This window comes from Scatophagus argus, chromosome 16, assembly GCF_020382885.2.
Source record: "Scatophagus argus isolate fScaArg1 chromosome 16, fScaArg1.pri, whole genome shotgun sequence".
NCBI classification, from domain to species: Eukaryota; Metazoa; Chordata; class Actinopteri; family Scatophagidae; genus Scatophagus; species Scatophagus argus.
In genome coordinates this window covers 18,068,854-18,087,721 of record NC_058508.1, presented here as the reverse complement: position 1 = coordinate 18,087,721, position 18,868 = coordinate 18,068,854, and the positions used below count along the sequence as shown (strand labels likewise).

At 43.4% G+C, this 18,868-nt stretch overlaps 1 protein-coding gene across 5 annotated transcripts in view; it reads right to left on the bottom strand.

Annotated features, from left to right (window-relative positions):
• znf385c (zinc finger protein 385C) overlaps positions 1-18,868 on the bottom strand; it is a 131,316-nt gene that overhangs the window by 40,196 nt on the left and 72,252 nt on the right. The window contains exon 1 of one of the 5 annotated variants that reach the window (XM_046414397.1): positions 9,302-9,765. The exons of the other annotated variants lie outside the window; for them this stretch is intronic. Coding sequence (XP_046270353.1) covers positions 9,302-9,311 — 10 coding nt within the window. The 5' untranslated portion in view covers positions 9,312-9,765. Of the gene's footprint in view, positions 1-9,301; positions 9,766-18,868 lie in introns of those variants that run through there. 5 annotated transcript variants of the gene reach the window in all.

Genomic DNA, 18,868 nt, shown 5'->3' with positions numbered 1-18,868 from the left:
ATGTACCATACTTTCAATTAAGCCTGTTTATCTGGCTGCAACTTCTCATAAAAATTTAATTAACGTCTATTTGAGCAACAAACAAATGTTTTGAATTTAAAAGGTTACATCAGTCCGAACACCATGGGGCTAAATCTCATATTATGGCAGCATCCAAGGGTGTCCCCTCCTTTCAGCAGATGATGTAGTAACTCTGGTGTGTGGAGCTTTGATGACCTTTGGCTAACACAGTATACCCGGTCTGACTGTGCAGGCCTCAGCTAACCCACTTCAGTCTGTCTGCTTGCTGTCTGCTGAGACAAAGAGGATTTACTGTTAATCTGGTCTTAACAACAGCAGGAGAGCGTACTCTCCACAACAACGCTCCAGAGAATAGGACTAATCAAGACATCACAAACATCAAACAGGGAACAATTACCTCTAATAAAATCAATTTTGTTGATTGACAGAGAGAAAGAGAGCGAGAGCCAACGCGGTTATTTGATTGGGCTTGATTACACTTGAGTGGTTTCTATAGGATCACAAAAAATAAATAAATAAATGAATAAAAAAACAACCTCAACAAATGATTTAAAGATTTCAAGTTGAAAAATAAGACCACAGCATGAGCTAATTCCATCTTTTTTTTCTTTACAAATTAACTCACACTTTATTTGGAACAATGTAGCACTGCTTAGTAATGCGATTTGAAAAATGGTGCCTTGTTTCAAGATAATTGGATTTCTTTCCAGCACGTTCTCAAATGACATAAATCAGTAATCAGTCAGTCAGTAAACTTGGTGACACAGATACATATATTGGCACAGGTGCATGTGTGAGCATACATGTGAAATATGTATGCTGGTACTCAAACATGAGCATACATGTTTGAGTACCAAAAAGGCACAAAAGGTGTCTGATGAGGTGACAAAAAGGGTTTTGATTGTAATCGAGAATAAAGGCCGGATTTGATTGTGGTAATGAGCAAATGGTTTTAACTGGTGGAAGTGTAGCTGGGGAAGTGCACAATTCACAATCCCTCCTCATTAGAAAGCAAATGAATTCAATCACCTCTCTTTGGTAAGCAGCTTGATAAATCCCTTCAAAGTCGTGTCTGCCTTCAACCACAGCAAGCAGCTTTAATAGATGCGGAGCTGCTAATGCATCATTCTCATTGACTCCGCGCTTGCAAAGATCAGCCTGAACACAATCGTTGGCCCCAAGCTAACAAACCCGAGTCAATGAGGCTGGGGCTCCGCAGGGAGCAGTGAGGAGTATTTTCTTCCGCTGGCTCCAATAGCTGAACAAATTTTATTCATATGTCCCTTGAGAGAACCGACTTCAGTGCGCTTGAGGGGAGGGCAGGAGCTCCAGATGGGCAGAGCAATGTTAGACAATGTAGATCTAAGAAGACAAGCTGTGTCTTCCACTGTGGCTAAAAGAGGGCAGAGGCAAGCCCTCTGGCTCCAAACTACTACAGGAAGAGAGCTTTTCACCAGGTCAGAGAAAGGCAGTGTAACACCATTACTCCCACCTGCTGCACCACTCGGTGCTCCCGTAACACAATGTCCAAGACACAGCAGGATGTGGCCACTGAGACAGAAACAAAAACACAGGGAGCAAAAGAGACACATCGAGAATGACTTATCAGTTAGAAATATGGAATGGACTGAGATATCTGCAGACTTCTGCACTGAGTCTCATTCTGAACGCTTAAAAAGAACACCAAATATCTCTCAGTGCGCAGCAACAAATCCACTCTGCAGCCCTGATTAATGTGTTCGACGGCCCCGTCTTGAACACGTACACACACGAGTGAGGCGCTGTGATGATGAGCTTGTACATCTTAATCGCTTCCTATTAGAGACACCTGCAAGGCTGCAGCAGTCTTGTGTGATTATGTGTAATCACAGAAATGTCATATTTGAATGATAAGTTGCATGAGAAGATGAACTGAAATATGATGAGTATTTATCAGTAATTCTCATACATAAAAAAATGTTTTTCATATATTCATATATATATATATATATAAATAAAATGTCTCACACTTAATTTTGCATATGCTGCATGTGCAGGCATATAAATACACACAAGCACATGCTGGGGAGAAAGCCTATCTTCTGTGGATAAAAGACATCCCTTATCAGCTTCCTCAAAGACGAGCTGGGAATGAAGCATTTACTCAAATGAAAGAGGCAGCTTTTGGAGATAAGCCGAGAGAGACGGAGCTCAACTAAGCTTGCAGATTGAACTGGGCCTACAGAGGGAACAGAGGAGGAGGATGGGAGAAAACAGAAAGGGAGAGTGTGAACGGACGGCTGGATGATGGATGGGTGGATTGTTGATGAAGTGATGGGAGGAGGGTGCAGACTCCAATATGGTGCCATGTTTTGCTTTGAGGCAGAAGCGTGCATACAGAGGAGGAGTTTGTGGCTTTTGTCTGCGATGGAAGTGCTTATATAAAGCGTATTTAGAGGATGTGGGTGTGAAAGCTATTGTGTTGACCCCGCTATTTTGTCTGCGCAGGCGTGCACATGTGTGTCGGTGCCTTCTGTCTATCCCTGTGCTCGTAGCTGGCCCTGTCTGCACAGCGAGCTGGCACATCTTTCTCCGCTGCGCTGGGCTGTGAGCCTTCGCTAGAATAACCCACTTCAAAGAGACCCATTGTCACACACTAATGTGGCAAACGGCAGCTAGCACCACAGACATCAGCACACACTGAGACTGGATATTCCCTCCGAGTCCCTCTGAGATGGGGGAGGAAGGGTGGCATGGGGGAGAGGGGGTGTCTGTTCACAAACACACTGCTGTGCCAACATTAATCATGTAGACTCTCATAAAATCATTAGAGCTGATCATTCCCAGTCAGGCTCTCAGTCAGGCAGCTCAGTACTGACGAAAAAAGGAGCGAGAATGCCAATTTCTGTCAGAGATACAAGCCAGCACACACACACACACCTTTGTAGTGCATAATATCAACAGGAAGAAGTGAGACAGCTGAACTAAACAGCAGACTAATGATGACTTGAGATGAATTTAAGTACAGAGGTTGTACATATTCTGCATGATTTATATAGAAATGTTATGTTTTCCTGCCCAGAAACACATACTATATGTACTCATTCATATACACTGTTTGTGTGTTCTCACTGTTTAAATATGTGTGTGTGTCTGTGTGTGTGTGTATACATATATACATTTGTGCTTGTGGCTTCTCATTTGAATTATGCTTGTCATAAATTGCCAAAGTGTGTTCGATGTGTATGTATGTGTCCATGTGTGTGTGCACAAAATGCTTACTATTTAAATTGCAGACTGCATGTGGTGTGTGTACAGAAAATGCAAACCATACCCTCTGGTGATTGCATTTTGTCAATTGATTTATGTATATTCGTTTGTTGTTTAGGCACAGCAGTTCAGAGCTGAAATTTTGAGAGATAACTAGGGAAGCTCTTTTGTGTCCGCATACAATCTTCAAATGTCTTTGGGCTTGTGTGTGTGTGTTTGGGACGAGAATTGGATATTAATTCCCCACAGTGTGCTGTTAAGCGCTCCTGAGATGGCATGCAGTACAGGTGGAGGTCAGCCTCCCGATGGCTAACCAAGAGATAGCCATTAGAGCTGGATCATCGCATCTCCTGTTTACACTTAGCACCGTTTACACACTAGCTGCACTCTATTATGTGCATTGGACCCTGGAGTATTGAGGATTGGTGGTCAGCGTGCGAGGTTCTGATGGCTGGAGTTGACTGTAAAATCGATGGCCTTTGTTACTTTCTCTGCTGCTGATCCTTGAGCTCGGAAAGCGGAGCGGTTATATACACAATCTGGTTTGATGACTCAAAAATGCACTCCAGACAAAGCGTGAAGTGAGGCCCACAGGAGAGAATAAGAGGGATATCTCCTTTTCAGGTAACATTTGCTTGATGTTTCATTTGCATTTGCACCTGTCTGGAATTCCAGCTCTCTCTTTTCTTTATGTGTTTCTTCTCATCCTACAGTCTGTCTGTCTTAAAAGCCTTTAAGTCTTCTCTCACTCATTTAAGTCAAGGTCAGAGCATCAAGAGGAGGACTAGATGGCCACTCTGGTTGACAGCTACTGAAGACAAATTAATTCACAAGTGCAGAAAAACACACACACACACACACACATATGCAGCACTGAGAGGTGATGTGTTGCTGCTTCCCATAGTGACCCCCATCTTTTAGCCTTAGCACCCCCAAGATAGGCTAAGTGGTGAGGTTTCGGTGCCAAGTGCAGCGAGGGACCATTTCTCATGTTGTCAGAGCTCCCGCTGGGCCTCACATATGCCTTCGGCTCTCAGCATCCAGAAGCCATCATTTCAGCAGGCGGGCCAATCAAACCCACGCCGTTACCTCAGTGAAATAACTTGAACTGTCACTCACACGCTGGCATTTTTCCCACAAGGAGGCCCTGAAGACATAATGAGGCACATAGGACGTGTGCATGCAAACACTGACATGCAGTTTATGTAGCTTACATATTTATAACTTTCACTTTAAAGAGCATAGAATAGCGTTTATACATGAAGAGAAAGGGTTTCATGAATATATATGGCAGTTCCATGGAACGCCGATGTCTCATTTGCTTCGCTGGCTTGCGACCTCTGCACTATGTTGACCTCTGACCTGTCTGAAAGACGCCCGCAGCTCCATGTAGACAGGTCTACTTATCGTTATTGCAACAGCACCACCCACTCATACTGCTCCCCAGCCCCCTTCTAAATACAACTCGTGGACCGAAAATCCACTCTCAAACACATTTACATACAAATGTGCATTTCACTTTGATTTATGAAGTGTTCTATTCCTGTATGTATCCAGCTGATTGTAAATGTGTCAGCGACAGTACAGTTTGGTAAAGAAAGATAAAGCAGCGAGCCAGGAACTCGTTCAGGGTATATCCACAATTTTCTGAATGCAAGAATAAAACTCTGACACAAAAATAACTCAGTGAGTGCAATATCTTGGTTCTTTCCCTTTTTTGGAATGACATCAAAGCCTTTGACTACCTAGCATTGTATGCCTATAACATTGTCTGACTTATGACAGTAAAAAAATCAAAACTGATGCAGAAGAACCAGTGACCAACCCCCAATGAATGCATGCCAGAGATTTCTGCTGGCTTAGTCAGTTTGGCCTTCTTCTAACTTGAGTGGGGACAAAATGATTTATTTTTTTTCTTTATTCTCTCTCTCTAAATGTTATGAAACTGAATGGATAAAATTCTGATACAGTGAAACAAGTCATTTTGTTGGATTTGTGATGCTAAAAAAGATTTAGCCACCATTTTATGACCACTTCATTCACAAGTCTATGGGGAAAAGTCTTTTCTGGATGTTACTTAATGTTGCTGTAATTACATGGTTTGGCCAATATGTCAAAATCTGGCACCTAGATTACCCACAATTCAGGTTGGTTAGAGATTGGGGTAGTTGTGGCTAACTTCGCCTTGAGTATCTCTAGATTGAGGCAGAGATGAGCAGCAGGCTAAAGAGGTCTGGTAATCTAATTTAAGCTTTTCATCATTTTCAAACAAATGTATCAGATGTCAAGCAGTAACCCTGTGCTGTAAGCAGATTTTGATGTATAAAGTTTGGTCAAGTTGCCCTTTAACACAATGCAATCATACAGAAAGAAATCCATCAACGCAGAGTCACATATTTTTATTTTTCCCACAACAGCCTCAAAAGACCAGCGTCTACTGCAATAACACGCATTGTATTATGAAGATGTGACTCATGTTCGAAAACCAGCACCCCGTCACAAAATGACTCCTGAAAAGCACTGAACATCAGAGGTGGAAGATATACAACAATAGAGTCCTCCTTTAAACTCAGTTTACTTCCTGGACTGTGCTCTGCAGGGAGAGACAAAACACAATCAGGAACAGCGACAACAGGTAGGCTTAAAAAAGAGAGAGAGAGAGAGAGAGACAGGGAAAGAGAAATTATGAAAAAGTAAGAGTTGTAGAGCAATGACACGTCACGTTGTTCCTGCTGGCAATGGCTGACTGGCACATTAAAGTGAAAAAGAACCACTCACACACATTGACTACTGCATAAAAGTGGGCTAGAGCTTCACACCAGAGGGACAACATATAAAATGCAGAAGGACGGGAAACAGTAAATATGAAATAATGCATTATAAAGCTTGTTGTAATACTACATTTCTTTTGCTCTCACAGGAGACTTTACTGAGACTAATATAAGCTGAGGCAATGAAAAATAAAAAAGTCAGTTTGACTACAGATTTGTTATTTGAGGCGAGGTGTTTGTTGAGCTAATAGAGCAGTGGGTTATTTGTCTCTGCTTCATGTGTGTGTGTGTGTGTGTGTGTGTGTGTGTGTGAAAAAGAGAGCGAGCAAGCGAGAGAGAGAGAGAGAGAGGGTAGAAATGGGCTGAGCATGAGCTGGAGAGCTGCCACCTTCATCCCTCTGGCCCACGAGGGATGAACAAAGAGACAGGAGGCTCAGGAAATCCATCCATCATAACGTCTCAATTCCTCTCACGCTTCACTTTTGCATGCACGTACGCACACACACACACACTCAGGCAGTCCAGACAGAAGTTGTTTGAACTGAGAAGACCAAGGCAAAGGAGGAGCTTGTTCATATGAGAGGCTGATGGTTTGATGGCAGTGCAAAAGTGGAGTTGGTGGGAAGTGGACCAAAGCCCTCAGTCCAACAGAGCTGCCTTGTCATTAGCCATCAACTCAACTAACACCCCACCCCAACCACCCACACAACCACTTAAAACAGACGTGCTATGGCTTCCCACTGCTTGGGAACCCCTCTAGCCGCAACACATTAAAGCTGGAACCAAGGACAAGTGGGCATGGACATCTCAAGGTCAAGCACTTCTTGTTGGGATGTGATTTAACCTCCAAATTTAGGGACATGCTTTAATTATGCTTGCTGTACTACAGGAAACAAATCTGCCCTTCAGTGCCATTCTACTGCTTTTTTTTGGTCAATCTCTCACAGCCTTAATTTCAGGATTTCAGGGTTTGGCCAGCCCCCACTCAGTGGTCACAGACTGTAACCCTAACCCCATGTAATTAGCCCTGATCAAGCTAAGGACCCTGTTTAGCGCAGATTAACCCTGCTTCCCATGCATTTCCACTGCCCCCCACCTCAGATCCTGCAGATAAAAAAGGAGTGGAAGAGGAAGAATGGCACCCACTCCCAGAGGGACAGGCCTATAATCAGCCCTCCCACAGCCTCACAACCTGTCCCCTGCCTGGGGGGACAGCAGGGGGTGGCAGGGGGTTGGGGGGAGGGGTTGCGGATGGATGAGCGAAGTGAGACAAGGTTGCGCCCCTGAAGCTCTTTTTTCTTCCAGCAACACTTCCAGGTTACACTGAAGAGGAGCGGAGCCCTGCGAATAATCATGGCCGTCGTCAAGTAACGGCTGTTATGTGGTACTGAAAAGAAACCAGTGCAGCTGCAGAGCTCCCTCGTGACCCACCAAGTGGCTTTTAAGGCAACATAATGGCAGAGGTGAAATCAGCACAAGACAGAGGCCTGAGTATGAAGGGCTTCGCTTGATAGTCAAGCTTCCTTTTTGCGAGTGGACTAAAAGGGTGACAGGGAGGGGACACCGGGGAGAAGACAGCATTTCAGTCCAACACCTTGACACGGAAAGCTTAGGTGTTCCATGTGCATCCGTCACCACCAGAGTATTAAGAGGTGGAGTTTGGGATGAGAAGTAAATATCTGGGGAAACGCTAATGTGGCATCCATTTGCATGAGTCATTGGCCCATGCACCGAAGCCATTTTAAGAGCACCGAGATCTCAAAGCACCCCACAATCTCGCTTATAGCAAGATCCATCATATCCAGAAGCCCACTGTGCCTGTGTGTGTGAGCATGCAACCATAACATCCAAGTCAGTAAACAAGACTATCAGCACGCTCCCTTTGGATATTTGTAATAATTTCATCCTTTTAACTTTCAGATTCTCATCTTCTATTTCTTCATCTCTGAAATGAAAGGAAGATCTCAGAGCTGAATGCACCCAGTGAAATGCTGATATGTAAGAAAAATGGCACTTGGGGGGAGAAAGGAAGAGAAGATTAGGCAGTGGCTATAAATCAATGTTTCCTGTTAAGAGAACCGTGTCACAGGTCTGTCCCTCCATGCATCCTACAAAAAAATGATGTGCAACTTCACCCTATGACATAATCACAGATAAGATGTAGTTCATTATACAAATGAAGTGCTCTGAAGATCTTTCTCCTTTTTTTCATAGGCAACTATGCCAACAGCAAATCCGATAAAAAAAAACAATCAAATAAAGTGAGTATTGTTTCCACCTTCAAAAAACAAAAAATCTTTTTAAATCTCACTACTTTAATAACTAAAGCAATTTTACTAATAAAACAAATGAACTCATTGTGTGAGGCATTGCAAGGAAATCTGAAAATAAATATTTACTGGCTATTTTAAGCATTTCTGACTCCATAAGCAAAATAAAATAAAATCATCCAAAAATTCCCCGTTGCTGGCAGTGATTCTAAACGCATAACCTCTCATAACCCCGCTTCTCAGAGTCACATCAATTCTGGTTCACAAATAGCCAATAATTCCAGCATAATCAATTTCTAACGAAAATGTATTTGCTGACCGAGGTCGGCTATTAGTTAATTTTCATTGTGACAGATTGATGTTTGAGAAGACATGCAAGACACATTTCAGATTTTCAAATACTATTTTGGTCCTTTTAACTTTTGAGAAAAGAAAGAAAAACATTATCATAATTATTATCCTAACGCAGCAGCATCCTCGCCTTTTCCTAATATATGAATAAATTTCAAGCTCTGGATCGAAGACGAATGAGGAGGCTGAAGTGTCCGCAACTCTTTCAATTGCGCTGCCATAACAGTGACCATTACAGCGGGGTGTACACGACTACATGACCGAGGCTCCAACATGAATCCCCCCCCCCCCCCCCCCCCCCCCAAAAAAATAAAAGATAAAAAACGACTCTCTGAACGCTCAGTGATGGCATCAGAATCATTTTAACATCCCTGACAGTGACTTTGAGTGCGCGTGTCCCTCTCAGTGATGCGTTTAAATGGCACAATGATACTTCACGTGTTCTGGGTGACAGAATAAAAACACTGAATATAATTTTAGATCTAACAGACGCCCTGTGACTTCTAGCAAGCGTCCACATGGAGCAAAGCCGTGATGTTTCTGCGGCGCTTCATGTGAATTTGCCGTGCGGATAGTTGGCGCACGCAGCCACATCACCACGGGTTATGAGCGGAGCGCTGAAGGTGTTTCAACACTTACCGATCAGCATCGTGCGTCCAGGACCGTATCCGCGTCTCTCCAGCTCGGCTCGTGTCACCGTGCGTAAATAAAAAAGCGGTAAAAAAAAATTACACACTTTTATCCTCAGTGAGCGAGGACATGCACGACGCACAGGTGCGTCCTGGACAGTAGTTGTGAAGACCAGGTTCCGAGTGACTCCCCCCCCTGTTCTTGTCTCTCTAACGACAACACTTTCTTAGCGTTACCGTATCCGTGTTTCCCCCCCACTTCGTCTTTGGTGACCAATCCCCGAGAAATCTCAGATCCAACTGATGCGCGTTATCCTCAGTTAAAATCCTGTCGCCCGTGCTGCCGCTCCGCTTGGCCTGAAGGAGGCGAGGAATTGGGCTGTTGGAGAAGGGCTGGGTGTAGATGCCTGCTCCTTCTCTCTCTCTCCCCCCCCCCTCCCTCTCTCGGTCCTCGCTCCTTGTCATCTATAGTTCTACCTTTTTCTCTCTTTTCCTCCTCCTCCTCCTCCCAGGAACACCTTTTCACTTGACAGAAAAGCACAGCTGGAGAATTTAGCTGCTGTTTTTTTTTAATAGTCTTCATACCTGTACTACTTGGCACCACATTAGCCTTCTTGTCAAGCTTACTGTCTTTCAGGTCAGCACTGTGTTTGATGTGTTGAGACGTCTGCATGCCCTGTCAGGCAGCCAAAGTAAAGAGAAGGAAGTGAAAAAGAAAAGAAAAACAGCAGGTACAACAAGGACTGAAAAGCTTTGGGTGGCAGAGGCATGATAGGAGCATTGTAAGCACTGAGGGAAAGAAAAGATTATTTTCTGAGACAGGTTTCCATCCGTGCTCTCGTAAGGGTGATTTGTGTGCATTTGTCAAGGCAGCTGCCTTGTGTGCACGACAATGTGTGAGTGGGGACGACTGCAAGTGATGCTTTCTCACAGCCGTCTCTCTTGCCAGCCTGCTCTTCCTTTGTGTCTCTTCTTGTCGATGCATCATTTGGTGAAGCTGACACATATTCAGGGATTTGGAATTGGCTCGAGAGCGCAGAGAGCCTGCTCGTATTAAATTTCTGTTTGTTCAAATGGTGTGTGTGCATTTGTGTGTGTCTGTGAGCACAAGCATAGACTGTGGGCTGAAGAGCCTTGGTGCAATGCTAAGCTGTCCTGGAGCTACGCCAAAGCACATCTCCCAGGGTGCTATCAGGAACTTAATTACAGCATTAAATTGCTCCCTCTCTGCCTCTCTCCCGCTCTCAGTTCACTTCCACTTCTTTCCCCCTTTCTCCCCCCCTTTCCCATTCTCTCTCTTGCCACTCTTTCTGTTTCTCTGCTTTTATCTCTTGTTGCTCTTTTCCCCATTTCTTGCACTCGCAGCTTTGGCAGAAAAGCCAGCTGGAGCTGCTGTGTTCATGTCACCATTGTAGAAGAAAGCCTTCGCAATGTGTCTCAATTCTTCCTAACATGCATTGTGCAACCGGAAGTAATAAAGCTTCATCTGCAGCCTCTTTTAATAATTTCATGCTTGCATACCAATAATCCTTTAATGATGGTGTTTATCAGTCAGTCCTGGTGTAGTTGGGGGTGGGGGGTTAGAGATCAGACTGCTGATGAAGACCTCCGTTTAAACATGAAATATTGCCTCTGACAGAGTGTCATGTGAGGTGCGAGCCACCTTTCCCCTCCGATCCAGGTTTCTGCTCCTTGCCATTCACCGAGGCAGCAGCGGACCCGGCACTCCTCCCCTGGGGCAGAGTGGAGGACACAGGGGCAGCTGGGCTGTCCTGCTGTTTCATGCCAAGCGTTGGCCTGCTGGCCGGCACGCTAGAGCCGAGGCTAATTAGAAACACGGGAAAGGCTCCAAGTTTCTCGTCAGTCAGTCTCAGCCATGAGGATTTGTTCAAGCCAATTTGTTCTATATGTTAAAAGCCGGTCACTCCGCTGGAATAGGAATACATGGTTACATCTCTCAGTGAGGGCAACTAGCCTGTTTAAGGTCATTTTACATCCCAGTCTCCCAGAAATATTTAGTTTATTTCAGAAATATTTTTATACCACTGATTTTCAACAGCAAGTGCATTTGGGTAACACTTTTTTTTAATTAAAATAATGAGGAAACATGTTTAATATAGTTGCAAACAGTTGATAGAGAACTCATTTCACTTGTTTTCCCTTTGTTGTCAGTGCAAAACAATGCTAAACAGCAGTAACGATAAAGTTATGTTTGGGAACCCACTCTTCACAAATGGTGAGATAGTGAGTCTACAGTGTGCAGACTTTGTTAATACTAATGGTATTTACCCAGTCGCCGAGACCAGTATCTATGGTGACGAATGATGGACCCTGGAGAGAAGAGAAGGTCAAGCCGTCACTCTCAAGTCTAACGAAATTGTGTTGTCTTTTGACAACTCTGTACTTTCCTGCTCAGCTAAAGCCACTGACTACTGACACTTAGGCTGTTGTGGTCTGAGTGGGGATAAACACGCATGTATTGGTGCTTTTGTTTTCATGTGGGGCAAAACTTTAATTTAAAGGACCTTATGGGCAATTTCGGAGGTTGTGTCTGCCAACACTTGGTGATAAAAGTGACAAATGTACGGAAATGTTGGAAGCATACTGACATCTTATATGTGTGATCCTGAGGATAGGAAGGTAAGGTGGAAACTACAGAAGAGGCGAGTGGCTTTTAATCATTATGCAGTGTCTGTGTTTGCTGTTGCATGCCGGCGCTGTCACTGCGGTGGGCCGAGTTGGTTCGAGGTGGATGGGCTGTGGTATATAGAAGGGATGGGCTAGAGCGTTTGGTGCTCTGGGACAGCTTGACAGCGTGGCCTGATTGGAGGGAGGAAGAGGAAGCGTGAAATATGGAGATAGCTGCTGTCACCTGAGAAGATGACAGCCCCGTTCAGACCTAATACCATGTGACATCTTTTTAGCGGGTGGCATGTGGGCATCTCTACAACATCCTGCCGCTACTCCCCTCTGTTGCCCCCATTGTCTTCACACATCCCCACTTGTATTAGTCATTAACAGATGGCAACAAACCCCCAGAAAGCCTCACTCTGGTACTGATGTGAAGTTCATCTAGCTGTCTCTCAGGAGCAGCTTGATCAATACCTTTCAAGGCATGACAGCCTCCTAATATCCATCTTTTTGTTTTCCAATATGCGGCGGGGAAAGCAAGAGTGTGATGAGAGTGACACAGCTGTTTTTGATGAGCGTGTGTGTTTGACAATGTGGGAATGTGGGTTTGGAAGTTGTGTGGTTTTACTAAAAAAGACACATGCTGCTGCCACCGCTCTGGGTTAATGGATATTGATGCATAGCTGTAGATTAGCTTCTTTATTCTGCTGAAAACTATTGTGCAGACATCCTCTCACATTAACTGGACAGCTCACAGCGGGCGTGCGAGGTGTTCACCACAAGCACAACAACGCATTCGACATGCAACACACAGCCAGGTCTTATGTTATGAGCCTCTGCTTTATAGTATGGGAACTTGCGACAAATGCAAATGCATTTGGAACTGGTGTAATCAGATCCCGGCCACATGCCGGGACATAATGACTGGCAGGCTAATTTATGAACAAGCAAAGAGGAGAGCCAGCCCTGCCTCTCTCCGCTGTTCCAAGCCACCGGCCTCCTCAATTAGAGCTCGCTCTGCCAACCTGCTGCTGAGGCCCGGCTATAGGTAGCCTAATGACTGGCAGCAGCAGACGAGGCAAACGGCCATCTATCTTTCTCCCTGACTCTCTCTTTCTCTCTCTCTCTAAACTAACAATTTTCCTTTCTAGCTCTCTCGGCCCCTACCTCTCTCTAAACTAACAGCTTTTCTCTCTAGGCCATTAGCACTGTCTTTCTCTTTTCGCGGTAAAATGACATCTTTGCCTAAAGTAAACTTCGGGCATTCTCTTCCTTTACTTCTCGTTCCTCAGTCTTAACACAAAGCTCTCGCTATCTAAATTGACATCTCTCAATCTCCCTCTCCCTCACTCCCTCTATCAATTTGCTTGCTGCATTGGCATATTTATTTCCACTTCACTATCTCTCACTAGACCAAAATCACCCTGTCTCTCTTTCTGTCACGCCCTCACCTCTCTCACCTTTTTTCTTTGAAAAACAAACAAATGAATTCAAGAGCACTGGGAGGGATCACCCTCGGAGCGTGACGGCTCGGCCGGCTACCTGACTGACTGACGGAGAGACTAAACTAACTAAGTGACAGAAAGACTGACAGGAGGTTGGAGGAGCGCTGAGAGGGTTGACTGTGAGGAGCTAAAGTAATCTGAAGATGGGCGGACAAGAAAGACAGATGCTGATTGGTGGCAGTGTAAGATGTCAGTCACGGAGTGACAGCACCCGAAGGCAACTCTAGGGATCAGACCAAGTTTTGGGTGATTAGCTCGTTGGTCAAACACAGACATGTGAATGTTATCCTTGTGTCCCCGGGAGATCGCTCACTCTTCAGCAACGAGTGCTATGTCAAAAGAGAAGTTAGAAAATCATAGTAAGTTTACCCTTGTGTGCTGTTGAGCTCGCCTTTACCTCCTCAATAATCAGATAGAGTTTGCACTAATTTATCAAAGGACACACTGTTAGACCAGTAACAGAAATACAAAGAGACTAATTTTGGATTTGTTGAGGACAGAGACAGAGAGAAGTGACAGAATTTGTTTTGTATTTACAGTCAGCAGTGGTAATGCAGAATTGTCTGTAGCAGACTTGTAGCAGACCTACATGTCATCTATTCCAAATCATATGCTTATTTCTAACACAAGTAAGAAAATTTGTGAATTATAAAAGTGATGAACCAATGTTAGGTATGTTTTTCATTTAATGGTTGAAATAATGTTACAGATCAACAGGCCATGTGAGGGACTACTTAATGGTTAATATGTTCCATAAATGACACATCAGTGTGTTAAAAATCATAAACAACATGTTTGTAAGAACCACATTTGGGTTGCAAGAATGTGCTTACTTATCTTATTCAACACCCTTATTTAAATGTCTCATCTAACTTTGTCATTTAATTTACCTCCACTTACCCTCTGTAAAAGAGTTGCAGAGGATTACTGCAACATTTAGGGTTTAGGCGTAGCCTACATCCTCCTCTTTTGTCTTTTTGCATGGCTCACTTGGCTAATCCATCATATCTGGAGTTGTAATTTTGCAGTAAGTTTTTATTAAACGTATTCTGAACCAATGCTTGGCAGCCCTCTTACAGAAGGAAGTAAGTGCTGCTGTAGCTGATTAATTAAAGAGCTGGATAAAAGGATAATGCAAGTTATGCTGATGGAGGACACTAAGTATTTCTAACAACCTGGTAACCAAGATATTATTCTTACAAATGGCTCGTACTTGAGCTATAGAGCATTAATAAATGATTTATGAACATTAATAAAACTATTAGTTACAACTTATTAAATTCCCTGTAAAGTATGCTGTCTGTGGGGGACGTCAGATTTACTTACGAGTAAGATTTTACATATACAGATAACATAAGGTTTTGATTAACCCCTCCCCATTAAAATAATGAATGTCGGGGGTGAAAGCTGTCGAGACTGTATGCGGCTCTGTGCAGGGGGAATGAATACATAAACTGTTCCAAAAATAACTGTGGGTACAGAACATTTGTCGGCTGATAATACTTCATCCTCAGAGGGCTTGAGCTAATTGAATATATACACAAACTAATATCTGTCTGTTGTGTGTCACACACTGGCTGCTAAAGTGTGTTTCGTTTAGAATAAGGAGCAGATAGTGTCAAATACCTAGATCATGTGAGATAACCCCAGAGAAGGGAGACACTGTCATCTCAGCATGACACTGCAGAGGAGAAAGGTGTGCATGTGTGAGAGAGGGAAAGTGTGAGAGTGTGTGTATGTATGTGTGTGTGTGTGTGTGTGTTGCGGTCGTAAGCTCTGCCACCTGCATATTCCATCTCATCACAACAGGAGAGAGGACGCCCCATTTAGCATCACTGTCACATACGGTTTCACAGACAGACAAACACGAGAAGAGACAGAGTGAAAGTGTGTGTGTGTGTGTGTGTGTGTGAGAGAGAGAGCGAGAAGGAGAGAGATGGAGCTGTAAGGAAAGAGGGGACGATGGGTTCCCTAACATAAATAAATCATCAGTGTCTTTCGTTGCCTTGGCTGGGTTCACAAGTGGAAGATGAAGGAGGGGAGCAGGACGGGGGGGTGAGTGAAACAGATCAGGTGCAGAGGGAAACTACTGGCTGAGGGGAACAAGAGGCAGGTGGGAATCCTAATGTCTGCCTCGTGTTTCACGGGGAGTCGACAAGAGAAGAGCCTCTATATTCAAACTGACGTAATTGCTTCCAAGAATGACCAGACGCTTTGGCTGAATGGAGGAGCTGTGTGAAAACCATCATACATTGTAATGTGAACATTTTCCGCACAGTTTAACGTTGAACCCGATGCCACACTGCGCTGCATTTCTGTAACACATTATCAGTATTCTTCTCATCTACAAGACAGTGTTAAAGTGTTTGAAACATTGTTGATTTCCTCTTTCAGACACTGTTAATCACATTGTGCTGCACACTGATGTCTGTGTGTTTGCCATCATGTGTTATTGTTCTCCCAAACTTTGACCCTTTGCTTACCATTGTGCTTTTATTTTATTTATTGTAGACTGTGTCTACAGGCTGTCATTTGCAGCAGAAACATCCCATGCTGACTAAAAGTAGCAAATTTTGTCCCCACTTGGTATCTCAGATGTATTTATATTTTTGAGAAGGCACATGTTAGCCACCAGTGGCGGACTCAGGCTGTCTGAGGGCCAGGGGTGAAAGAGATTTAAAGGGCACCAGCCGCATGCACAAGATTGCAGTTTATCACATTTTCTCGCACCTTTGGGAAACATAGAGACAAGTTATAATAGATAACTTAAACTGAAACTGCAATTTTTGTTAACTGAAAAACAAGCTTTGGAAAAAACAAACAACAACTGAACAACTGAAATTATACTGTGTAGTAAAACTAGCTTAACTAAAATAAAATACAAACAATATAAAACAGCGTGAACTGCCTTCACAAAGTCTTGTGCGTGTTTTGTAATGTCTTTCCCGAATTGCATAAACTTTACCTCCCCATAATATAATAAATAATAAGACTAATCGTTTCAGGATTTTGAATTAAAAAAAAAAAACAAACAAAAAAACTAGACCTCATAAGACTGATACTGACACTAACAAACACTAATCCAAAGTGACCCAAGCAAATGAAAATGAAAAGGTTTTAATGAAAATAAAAACTAATGAAATGAACACTATAACATCTCGGTCATAAAGGTTGTTTCATCACCCCAGCCTCTAAAAACTCTAAATCAATCATGCAGATCATTTTTTCGTCTTTTGTTATTACTATAATTTTTAATGACTGATACAGTGTGACTGTAACTCTTCTATCACTGTAGACTAGTGAGAATGACTAATGCTGTACAATGAATTAACAGTGCTGGATTGTACTTTTATTCTTTAATTGCTGCCTTGGCTCTCTAAAGTGTAATTAAAAGCAGTTATACATTTAAAAATTTCTTCTTTAAGTCGAAGTTCAGCTGTGTTGCCGCCACATGAGAAAGACTTTAAGAGCGGTGTTGAATTTTGGCCTCAAAATGGATTATTCTGTTCTGTTTTAGCTTGGTTTTTAGGATCGATTCATAAGCGTTTTTAAAGGCAGAAACGGAAGACATGACTTGTGGGGCTGATGTGGAGCTCCCGCGTGAGTCATTTGGAAAATACGGAAAAGATTACAGTGACAACAGCTGGGTTGACTGACGCTGAATAAAGGATCATCTTCTGCTTTAGTGCTATAACAAATATTACAAGAGGCCAAAAATCAATCTCTCATTCATTATCAGTTTAGTGGCTCCAGGCTGTACATTACCACATATTAGACTCTTGCTTTCTGGTTATTTCAGGGTTGCTCACGTTGACACATACTGATGAGAAAGCCTGGCTTGTAATGCATTTTTTTTTTAGAAAAAAATAGAAGAAAAAAAGTCCTACACAAGCTTTCAAATTTCCCAGCTTGTATTGCCTGTAGGCCACAAATGCAAAACTCATTAACATTTTTTTTAAAAATCAAGGTGGAAACAAAGGGGCAATCATGTGTGAATATATTTAGACATGACACTTGTTATTCACCTTGTCTTTGGGTTCAATAAATAATACAATAAGACAGTCAGTGGATGCGAGTGTGCTCGTTGACTCAGATAAAGGGAGGGAGATTCATTGCAGTGGCAGAACGCTGCTTTGTACACTGAAGATAAGGCTATTCAGAGTTGAAATGAAGGGCTACCACGTAATAAATGTGGCTAGAGACTATCCTCACAATCAACGAGGTCACCTAAGGGAAAAATGAAACTAAGTAAGGGGACGTGAGGTATCTTAGACTCTAAACTATTAGAGCTAAACCACTTGTGGCCGCACGTGTGCACAATTTGTAAACATCTGCAGGTTTACGGAAAAGATGGGCATTAAAGCAGCAGGGTTTGCGTGTGCAGTGAAAATATTCTACACTTAAAACCGCCACAGAGAGAGAGAGAGACGTTACGGCTCCTGTGTGGTGTGGTCTGTGTGCCACGCATCAAAACTGCAGCGGGAACAAAAGTAAAACACTGCACTACTACTACAAAAAGGCAAAGGATCTCTCTGGCCTGCTCTGTCGGATTTATGCAATGTGACACTATGGAAGCAGACCATCATACAGAGGATGGAAAGAGAGACGCAGAGGGGAGAAACAGCTATGATTTGAGTCGCGGTTCAATCTAAAGGGATGAGAGGGGATATTGAAGGTGAGAGTGGAAAGAAATCCACTCAGAGGTATGCACTGAGCCACGGATGGTCCAGTGGAAATACAGCTCTGAAATATGACAGTGTCTGACACACCTGACGGCAGGCCTGGAAAACCTGTTAAAAAAAAAAAGAAGGGGTGGGGCTGTGGTGTGGGGGGTGCTATAAATGTGCAGGGCTTGAGCCTTGGAAAAAGCATGCATATGTTGTATCTCCCTATTCTCGCCCTTCACACCAGGGCCAAGTTACGGCCCCACCCGGCCCTTAACCTCTGCCCTGTCTGTGAAGGCCCTCTGGGAGGAGTTACTCTGCGTGGGCAGACCCTGAATGACTGAGAGAAAGAGAGGCCCTCTTCATAAAATACTTCTTCTGCCCTTTTCAAGTAAAGGTTAAGCACTCTGGGTAAAGATTCTGATTTTGGTTTATCATATTTTTTTCTAGCTCTAATTAAGAGAACACAGCATGTTTAAAATTTAATGCAGCACTGTGTGTTTGAAAAGCAGTTTGTATTCGACTTACTTCGACATACACTATATGGACAAAAGTATTATACCAATGGGGACTTAAATGACTGGCTGGCAGGAGCAAGCTGTACTCCGCACCGGTCACACACACACACACACACACACACACACACACACACACACTGGATCTCACAGGCTGAACGCCTCACTGTGACAGCCTGTGATTTGTTTCCTGGTATGCAAATCCCATTTTATTTTGTGCGCAGTGTCAGAAGCTGTAGAGTGTGGCCAAATGCGAAAAAAT